The following is an 11,106-nucleotide window of genomic DNA, read 5'->3' as shown; positions in this document are numbered from 1 at the left end:
CATTGAAACATAAGAAAAACTTCTGACCACAAATTTGGAACCAGTCTGTTGCTTATTTTGATAGATTCAAAAAAAGTAGTTATTTTAATCATGTTTTTATTGCAAAAAATTAAATAATTATTTGTAGACGCAGGATTCGACAAAAAAATCAGGTAAAGTCATTTTTCGTCTTTTTTTGGCTGCAGGAGGCTGTAAAAAAACAATCAGACAATTTGGTGGACCGCGGGAATAAATAGGAAAATTATAGAAAGAATGACCCACATGCTACTTTAAACTTATTCTTAAACGATCATTTAGTATTAGAATAAATAACATGAATACCACCATAAGACAAATCCATGTTCGTACTCCACAAGGTTCAATTCTTTCTCCCATTCTCTTTGACTTTTTTCTTTGCGACATTATCAAGTCCACACATACTTTCATATTAATGTTTGCTGACGGCAGTTTTTTCCCCAACACAATAACATAATAATGACCCGAAATGCATTGCAGACTCACCCTAATGATTTAGAGCAATACTTTGCTAAATGGAAGCTCACTCTCAACTAACAAAAATCTTTACCTTAAGACGCCCTTTACCCACCCAAACTGATTCTTAAGAAAAAAATGGCTACAAAATCCTCCCAGTGTAGCTGTAAGAAATCTTGGATTGTCACCTATCAATTCTACCTTATTCATAATTTTTTCTTCTTCTATAATTATCCTTTCAGTATAAGTAATTTCTTTTTTTTATTCTATTAATATTTTTCATTTTTCTCTGGATTATTATTTTGTTTTTAAAATTGATCTTAATTAATTCTAATCATTATTTTTCATGGTTATAGCATTGCATTTTATTTCCAACACAAATAACACCATAACTTTATAGAAATCAAATAATGGAATATCAAAAAATTATCCTTTTTTTTTTCTAAAATTTTTTAAATGCATGTTACTGAACACTTTTTAGTGTTTTCAAAACTTCATACCTTTAAAGTGCAAAATAAAAGTTTGAAAGTAACAAGTGATTATTTATTCGTTTTGTTTATAATAATAATTAGGAGACTTTTAAACAATACATCGCGCACCGATAAACTGGGGTTACTTTGCAAGACGTAGTGTAACTCTGAGACAGTCATAGTTCTGGATGAATTTTAAGTCCATCCCATTACCATAATAATAGTAGCAAATATACAAGTGTTATTAATTAACTTTCTACTGGTGCTGTCACGTAAAATTAAGGCTCAGAAGACCAGCTTGCTGTCCATCGTGTAGGTAATCATTTTAGATTATATTTAGAAAAAAAGTAGCGCCTCTTAATTAGCTTCCAGTTAAGGAGAGACAACTAGTGTGTCCATTGGAAATAAAGGTAGACATTACGAAATAAATATCCATTATCTATTATTACTCTGTATTCTATAGTGTTCTTATTTAAATATTTGACAACTCAAGACATTATTTGGAAAATTGAAGTTGAAAAGGGTCTACCTACCGCTAAAAACATTCCACAAAGAACTTAAGAGTAAGCTCAGTCTATGTTAAGTGTTCATATCCTTATGGATGAGGACATGCAGTGACGTCACGAGTTTGAAACCGGTTCCTTATGCGGAGTTTGACGATAAAATGGCCTTGGCACCTTATGGGGGGAATATGAACCCACAGAATCCTCAATTAAATCAGGAAAGTACAAAACAATATTTAAAACAGCTATCTGAGGGCGCATTTGTGAATTATGAAGGAAATTCAAAGACAGATTAAAATTCAAAAAAAGGTCATGTACAAAATAATTGGCATTCTGGAAATTGGCAGTGATTGGAAATGAGAATATAATACAATACATTGATCCACTATTTAGGAATGGTTCTTTTTATTCAAAACTTTAATTATTGATAAATATTACAATTGCCACAACGTTGTTGGGCAATAGGTAATAGTGATGACTGATCACATTCATTACTAAAATAAAATAAAATAAGAATAAAAAGTACATAAAATCTCTCTCTAAATGATATACAAACAGAAGGATAAAGAAAACGAACACAATCCAACTATATACATGAAAAAATAAATAAATAAAATAATCACATAAGGAGTGGTTCTGACAATATTTATTTTGTAAAATAACTCAGAAACTACTATAGAGCTTAGATCTAATTTTTGTATAATTTTTTTTTTTTTTTTTCAAATAATGGTATACAAAAATAAAATTATGTTTACTATGTATTGTATACTAAACAGATCTAATGATTTTTTAAACTTCTACTGGTGCTGTCATTTATAGTCAAAGCCCAGGAGATCAGACTATTTGTCGCAATCTAATAATAAGACAAACCCAGCTTTAATATTATTATAACTGGAAAAAAAAAATTTCATCCCAAACTCACCCTAAATTATTTTAGAACTAGTAAAAGGTGATTTTATTTAATTTTTTAAATATTTACCAAGAAGTAAAAATATAACAACAATGTTTATAATAGAGTTAGTGCAATAATTCTTCTAAGTCCATTTATACTTAAATTAAGATATGTCTAATGTGGCTAAAAATTTTCCAAACTATTAAAAATAATTTTAAAATCATAGATCACAAATTTTTAATATATTAAAACTTATATTTTAAATTATACTTTATATATAGTAAATATACATTTGTTTTTACCAAATAATAGAGATTTAGGCGTAGAAGAAATGGCATTAAAAATAAACTACTGTTTGTCCCCCGAGATTATTACATTATCAAAATATATCGTAAAGGTATTAACTTTCTTGTACATGAAATGAGACAAGAAGATTTTGTCTCAACAAAATTATTGGAATACGCAATTTTTAAAAGGATAAAGAATTCTAACGAAGAACTAATGTACTAGTTAAAAATGCTTGGATGCGTTTTGTCAAAAATGGTATTTATTACCACGTTGTGTTGTGGACCTAGAAACTTCGAAAATATTATATTGACGCCACCGTATAAAAATATCAGACAAATTACAACAGCAAAATTCAAGTACATAATTGATCCATTATCATATATATCACCGGAACATTACTATTTCTTCAAATCCCTTCCACACACACACACTCTCAAAATGCAAATGTAAATTTTTTAGTAATTTATGTTTGTAATTTTGTACGTCATGTAGTTAAAAAATATTTTTATTTGGATAAATTATGTTTTTGAAGCGTTGTAAAATAAAAGTTTTGTTTTTTTAATTTGAAGCATCTTAACGTTAAATGGATTTGGACTCCTTCAAATTTTGTCAGTAATCTGGTTGTTGAATTTTGTAAGTGGCCTAACTCCATTCTTAGTAATAAAACGCATATCACTTAATAATTGTCATTATTTTAATACGAACTACAAATGTAACACCTTTAGATACACTATGGCAGTTTGTCTCATTAGTATCCTTTACGTATATTTTTAATATCATTGAAACACAACCCTTAAATATCTCAATTCAAGTATAAATGGACTTAGGCCTCTTTCAAAATAAACGGCTCACATATATATTTTTTAAATGTTGCAAGCAGGATTATTTAAACCCGATTAACAAACTTACACATATAATTATAGTTGCTATGGCTGTTCATTTTATTTATTATATATTTATAATTTTTTGAGTCTTAAAAAATATTTTTTGAATTCAAAAGATGTTCTTAAAAATTACCATGGCCTAAACATAACATAGTTTTCTATGTTATGTTTCTCAACTTTATTTTAAATGTATCCTAAATCAAATGTTGGCTAACAAGCGAAAAATATTCTATGTTCTATCAGTAACTGGCGATGGTTATTGTATTAAATCTGAGATACCAAGACATGTAGATATATACTTACAGAAAGAGCGAGGTGTTGTGGATTGAAGAGGGAAAAAAATATGATAAAGAGGTACAAGAGAAGAGCCATGGTGTACTCACTAGCTTGGACTGTAGTCGATTGAACCCAGTGGTCATTCCACTCCTGGTAAGTCAAGGACAGCAGGATGGTTTTCGTGATTTCTAATTTTAATTCACGCGAATTAATTTTCAATTACTTGTTGGATACCTTTTTTCCTCAACCATCCACTCGAACTAAACTTCATGCGCAGATTCAAAATATTTAAATTTATACAACAAAAAATAGCACCATTCCTGTTTTTTATAATTTCTGAAAAAAATCAAATTAAATTTTTGGAAATCATAACGATCATTACTTACGAAAAAAGTTATAAATCATAAAAAAAAACGATTAAATTTATTATAATACGAAATTTTAGATAAAGTATGTGCTAAAATTTGCACCGATAAAATTTATATTATTTTGTGTATGAATAAATAAATATTATTACATAGTAATTTTTTTCATTATCTTGGAATGTGTATATACATTCAATTTTAATCTAGTTCAAATTCAATTGTTTGAATTCCGAGATAATTTCTTTCAAATTATTTATTGGTTCTTTTATAAACTAAATAATTAGTCTTAAACTGAATTTGGTGAATGACACAATTCTTCGTTTTTCAATTGCAATAATTTATTTCATATAATCAACGTTTCGGGAAATATCTCCCATCTTGAGGTTGCCATAAAACCAAATTAAACAAAAACCTGTAACATGCGCTTACAACACTACTAATATATCGTATATACATCAAAAATATTTATAAACTATTTACCTGATAAAAATATTTTATATATAACATATTATCTCCTATTTTGTCATTATTACTAATATTTAATAATATTATTTTCATTTAATTGATAAAAAATATTTTTTACTATTAACATATAAACATTTATCTCCTACCTCTGTTACCACAAATATGGACAATTAAACTAAAATTAACAATATTTCAAAAATCATTTCTTTCCCTTTATTATATAAAACTATTTTCTTTTATAATTATAAACAATTTATTTATACAATAACAAATAAAAATGACTAAATTAATTCTAGATTATATAAAACCACATAAAAACTAAAAAGTTATTTTTTTTTTTATAATTGATTACTTTGTCAATGTTTTTTGTAATATGTACTGATTCTATTATTTTTCTATTCATACTATTCTTAACTATATCTAATATTTCTGGATTATTGAAATCAAACTGATGTTTAAATTTAATACTATGTTGTGCCAATGCTGCAATTTTGATGTTTTTTATATTTTTACAATTTATCTAATATTCATCAATTCTTGTTTTTAATATTTTAGAAGTTTCACCTATGTATAAACCTTCATAATTCTGGCAATTTACTTTATAAACAACATTTAATTTATCTTTAAAGTCAATTTTGTCTTTCATATTATCCAGATAACTTCCCAATTTATTATTATTATATAATCCAAACTTCAAATTATGTTCATATTCTATAAATTTCATTGTAATTTTATCTGTTAATCCTGGAATATAGTTTAATTTAAAGTAATGGTAATTATTAATCCTAACTGTTTCTTTTTCCATTACATTCTGTAAGCTATCTTTGTTTGTTTTATCATTTTATATATTTTTATTTTTATATAAATCCGTGATTATGCTTTGATTAAGTTTATTTAATATACTACCAATTTTGCTGTTATCAATATTGTTATTTTCTATTCTATTATTATCAATATTTTTCTCTATATAACTAACATTATTATTAGCTGTTGGATTGTTAATAATACCATGCCATAACTTATTTATTAATTTTTTCGGATAAACGTTTTCAATAAGTATATTATAAATTTGTGTCTTTATATCTTTTAAAAATATTTCATCCGTTAATAATATTGCTTTTTTAATCAGGTTTCTAGCCACATTTATTTTTATAGTTTTGATGTATATATGATATATTAGTTGTGTTGAAAGCACATGTTATAGGTTTTGGTTGAATTTGGTTTTACAGCAAACTGAAGATGGGAGATATTTCCCGAAACGTTGTTGATTATATAAAATAAATTATTGCAATTGAAAAAGGAAGAATTGTGTCATTCACCAAATTCAGTTTTAATTAAGTTTAATTCCAAGAGACTCTTACAGTAAAAGATCGTTAAGTTTAAATAATTAGTTTTATATGTTAGCTTATGGCACTGAAACTTAAATATTTATGTTTTGAAACAGTCAATATCCAGAATTACAGTACACATAATTGTTATTATAATTCTAGATTTGTTTACGTAGTTTATATAGCATCTTAACCCATCCCAACATTGTCCTCAACACATATATACATACTGAAACGACTGGAAACTGCTCGTCGATTCCAACTATTACAATACTTACTAATCAAACAGTCTAAGCTTCCTATTATTACAAAAGACTTATCTGAATGACCATAATAAGGACTGATAAGTTTTGAGGTTCCACTAAACCATTGAATCCCTCTCGTATCGAGTCCTTTCAATCCAAAATCCTTAATATTTCATTGGCTTTTCATCAATAATATCATCCATAAGAACCTTAATGGATATGTAGCCGATCTAGCTCGAACCAGTTATCAATCCTAGATATTATAGAACTTATTATATTATCCTAGATATAACTGTATCTATCTAACCTTGCCCCCTCTTCTATTTCTGACAATCCTCCGAGACGGCTGAAAAGAATACGGCCTCAAAACCTTCTAATGTAGAAATATTGGAGTGATACCGATTGCTATATCACATTTACTAGATGTATTTTTATGTAATACAGTTTAAAATGTCAATAAATAAATTATAAAAAACATATCTCCTTTGACCGCAACCCTGACCATCTCCCTATATATCAATTTTTACGGTCAACTATACATACATATATAAAAAACATAGATTTATAAAATTTCAAATTTTATTGCTTGTGAAGTAATGTATTTTATTTATTTATTTGGTAATGTATTTTATTTATTACATCTAATGTTAATTTTTTTATTGTTGATAAATTTTGTAAACTCGTGTCGATTAATTCAACTTTTTTTTTTGCAGGTTGGTGTTATACTTAATTCTGACCCATGAGTTTGGAATCTACTTTAAATACTTATTTATGACAGGTAAATAATTATTTGTTCACATTTAAGTAATTTTCACGTGTATTGAGGCACGGCATTTTCATTTTGTTCATTTTTTTTTAATAATTATAGCTATCAAATTTACTGGATGTATGTATACCAATGTACAGTTGTAAATTTAAATAAAGATTTAAAAAAAAGAAGGAATTATAGCATATTTAGGTAAACATATTCGTAATTCCGTTTTAACAAAAAAAGTCACTGTTCAGCCGTTTTATGATTTGCAGCATAATTATGCCCTTAAAGATAAAACAAAACATGTATAGAGAACAACAGGGCATAACACAATAAAAATACAGAAACTGAAAACCTTAAAATATTAGTAAACATTAATGAATAACCTAAAATAATTGAAACAATTATTCTGAATAAATAATAAATGAGTTCTCATTAACTGTCCAATCTATTTATAAGATGGTATCATGGTCATATATAATAAAAATTAAGATGTAATTTATTAGTATTATTTATTAATAATTAAAGACTTGAAAAGCGGATAATTTAATATTTTTCTAATAAAAACTATCCTTAGTAAACTTGGATGAGTGACAACTATCCTCTTATGAATTTGCATTTTTTTTTTTAATTTATGGATTTTGTATTGCTTTCACTATGTGTATTGGACCCTTGCCCAAAGATAAAAAAAAAAAATTTATTATTCTTTATTAGCTCAAAATATTTCTTTGAACAAAAAAAATAGGCTATGAACCCTTAAATAAATATCATGCTCTTGATACATTATGAAAAGTAAATTATTATTTTTATTTCCTCTAATTGATATATAAAATATATAGTAAGGGGAAGTACTATGATCTTGGAGTTTTCAACAGAAATACACATTTTGAGTTTCCCTTAGTCCAAAAAAACCAATTCTTACAAAATGACTGGGTTTGTGTGTCTGATGGTGTGTGTGCCTGCGATGTTACAGTAACTTATTCGGCTTTAATGTTAATTATTACATTTCTTTTTTCTTTTTTTTTTTCCTCATAAATCGAAAACTAAACATTTTACGAGTATTATATGTATTTGTAAATATAATATTGTTAAATTTAAATCGATAACACGGAATACGAATTCCCCTTCAAGCAGTATAGAATACTCAAGAAGCAGGCCATACATGCAATGCGGAATAGCATAGTGTTACTCTTTTGTTCTGCTTAACTGAAATGTTTTTAAAATTATTCAATTTTAGTTCGTAGAAATTTATTGAAAGTTCAGAAGCCTGTAACCTGTTTTACCTTTTTTATAAAATTTAAAAAAATTATTTATAATAACACAATTTACTGCTTGAAGTCTGAAAAGGATTCAATCATACCATATATGCGGTTTAAATAAGAAGTAAATAAATATAAAATAATGTGGACAATAGTAATGATAAAATATTATACGCACATTGCGAATCAACGCAGGTAAGATAAAAAAATAGGGGCAGCGGTAGTAGCGTGGCAACGCACCAACCCAAAGGTTGTCAGATCGAGTCTCAGTCACACACTGGCTTTTTTCAAGCATAAAATAATACAAAACTCACTCACAACCTCCCCCCAGACATTTGTGAAGCCCATTAACCCATTGGTGGTACTCCCAAAAAATAAGCGTGGGAGTGACGAACCCAACCTACGATTTTTCGTATTTTCGGTTTTTACCTCGTCAAGAAACGCACGATGTAATATCTTAATACATCGCGCAAGAAACGCGCGATGTAATAATAATAATAATAAAAAATAAATAAATAAACAGCTATTTCAGAGGATATTAAAGTTAATAAAAGAAAATAAATCATTTTGAATAAATTCATACCTATATAGACATAGGTATTGTTAATCTATTAGAAATATGGTATATTTACAAATCGACTCTCTGGAAATGCCGTCAAAGTGAATAATTTGTAATTAATGGGGCACGTGTTTCAACGATTGTCTATTCTTTTTAGACTTAATATAGAACTCTTCAAAAACTCCAAGTTTGAAAGTAATAAGTAGTTAGAAATTATAATTAACTACTAGTTCCTAAGACTAATAAAGAAGTTTGAACTGAGAAATGTTACTTATTTAACAAAACTTTTTTATCGCTGTTTTTATTTAACATATCCTGCAGTTTACGCTTACCTGGAGACATCAATTACCTTAAGTAATTGAGAGCAACCGTCTCTCAGATTGAGAACTCACTTTTTCTTAAATTATTTGTTGTAATTTATCATTTAGTGAGATGAACAAATCTAACCCTAGATAATTACTTGAGCCTTCTAGTTTAATTAAGTAATGTCAGTTGAAAAATAAATATAGTATCAAAGGTAAGAGAAATATTAGTCAATGAGAGGAACCTTAATGTTTATTGTTCTAAAACTTTATTTATTCATAAACATTACAATTTGTCACAAGGCTAGGCAATAAGTATTAGAAATAACTGATCACATTCATACTAAAATAAAAAAAAAAATTATATCAAATTAGACTATATATAAATAAACGAAAAAAATATATAACTAAAAGAGATCTGACTAATATTTATGTGTGTGTGACATCTGACGATACTGGTGTTTTTATAGAAGCAGTTCATGATAACGTCTAATGAAGATTTTTAAGAAGAAAGCTTTTTATTGATTCAGTTATAATTATCTTATGAAAATTCTTGAATAACTAAACCAAGAAAAATAAATAAAAAAATTTATCAACTGGAAATGCCTTAAGGCGACGAAGTATTCATTATCGTGTTCCTTAGACAAAGCTTGACAAGGGAAATGGCCTCGCGAGTAAGACGTAGCATATACAAGGAACTGGAATTATCCCTATTCTAGAGAAGAACAACTTCTGTACATTCCTGCAATGGACTTGCCCTTGGAATTCCAGCCACAATAAGCCCGAATACTTGCTGTTGGCGTACTCAGTTATAATGACTTAGCCTGGGTCTGTCCCAGTGCCTCCGTCTTAAGAACAAAGAGCTCCATAAATCTAAAATGTTGTGTTGTAAAAAGAGGTCTTCTATACTGGGATATTATTTTATTGCTAATTCCAATATGCATTTTTACTCGTGATTTTGTTGATGTTGGAAATCTTAAATAATAATAACATAACCCAATATTACAGGTATGTAGGTTACACTATTTGTAACATTCCCTTTTTATTTAAACACAACGAGATGTTATATAAAACAAATTAGGTTGAAGATTACGTAACAACTCAATGGTGGTTTAAATAATTAATTAGATACTATAATGAATAATTTAAATATTTTATGAAATCAATAAATAAGACCTTTATGAAGTCATTATATGTTGAATGACTCTTTAACTTTGAATTTTAAGATTTTATTTTATAAGGATGAGATCACAATAAAATTTAAAGCATTTGGTTTTTATAAGACATTAATTATTATAATTTATGTTATTTTATTTATTTATTTTTCATACAGATAGTTTGATTATGTTCTTCTAGTTTATTCTTTTGTTTGTATATATTTTAAGAGTTTTTTTTAATTTATTTTATTTTTTTATTTTAGTATGTATGAGATCCTATTGCCCACAACTGTGTGGCAGATTGTAATATCTATCAATAAATAAATCTATCAATCAAAAAAAAAATTATTATAATACGCCACGACAATGATTATTCAAATGTACTTTTTTCCCCTTTATGGATAACTTGTGTGGAAACAAATAAAATTGAATATTGATGGCAAATGTCCTGTTTAGTAATTCATGACTAACACACTAGATAGTCTCGTTAACCATTAACATTTATCAGTTTTATGTTTTTATTTTGAGGTTTCGTTTATGAACGATAATGATTTTTTTTTTTAGTATCCTACAAACTTTAATAGCATCATCAAATATTGATTGATATCTTGTTTGTTGATTATTTAGAAACAGTAATTTTTTATTCTCCCCGAGAGGTGTTTGAATGTTAGCATATTGCTCAGGAGTATTCTTGGAAAGTAGAAACGAAGTAAGGCATTGCAATATAATTGATTCATCTTGTCGATCAAAAAAAAATGTTTTCCGACATAGTATTTTAATTTTAACCAACATTAATGTGTCTTCGGAGTCTGTGTGTTTTAAATAAGACTTGAAAATAACCTGTCGTTTGAGGATCATTCTTAAATAGGAAAATTTATAATTCTCAGAATA

General features: G+C 27.1%; 1 protein-coding gene and 1 long non-coding RNA gene across 2 annotated transcripts in view; one reads left to right on the top strand and one right to left on the bottom strand.

The window, feature by feature from the left end:
• Nucleotides 1-3,895, bottom strand: part of LOC106683512 (serine/threonine-protein phosphatase 6 regulatory ankyrin repeat subunit B) — a 14,489-nt gene extending 10,594 nt beyond the window's left edge. The window contains exon 1 of the mRNA XM_014425020.2: nucleotides 3,812-3,895. Coding sequence (XP_014280506.1) covers nucleotides 3,812-3,880 — 69 coding nt within the window. The 5' untranslated portion in view covers nucleotides 3,881-3,895. The remainder of the gene's footprint in view (nucleotides 1-3,811) is intronic.
• Nucleotides 1-11,106, top strand: part of LOC136796993 (uncharacterized) — a 201,391-nt gene that overhangs the window by 72,310 nt on the left and 117,975 nt on the right. The window contains exon 2 of the long non-coding RNA XR_010844789.1: nucleotides 6,901-6,965. This is a non-coding gene — a long non-coding RNA (uncharacterized lncRNA). The remainder of the gene's footprint in view (nucleotides 1-6,900; nucleotides 6,966-11,106) is intronic.

This window comes from Halyomorpha halys, unplaced genomic scaffold (genome assembly GCF_000696795.3).
Source record: "Halyomorpha halys isolate HHAL.00 unplaced genomic scaffold, Hhal_1.1 Scaffold491.1, whole genome shotgun sequence".
NCBI lineage: Eukaryota > Metazoa > Arthropoda > Insecta > Hemiptera > Pentatomidae > Halyomorpha > Halyomorpha halys.
This window is presented reverse-complemented; position numbering and strand designations above follow the sequence as displayed.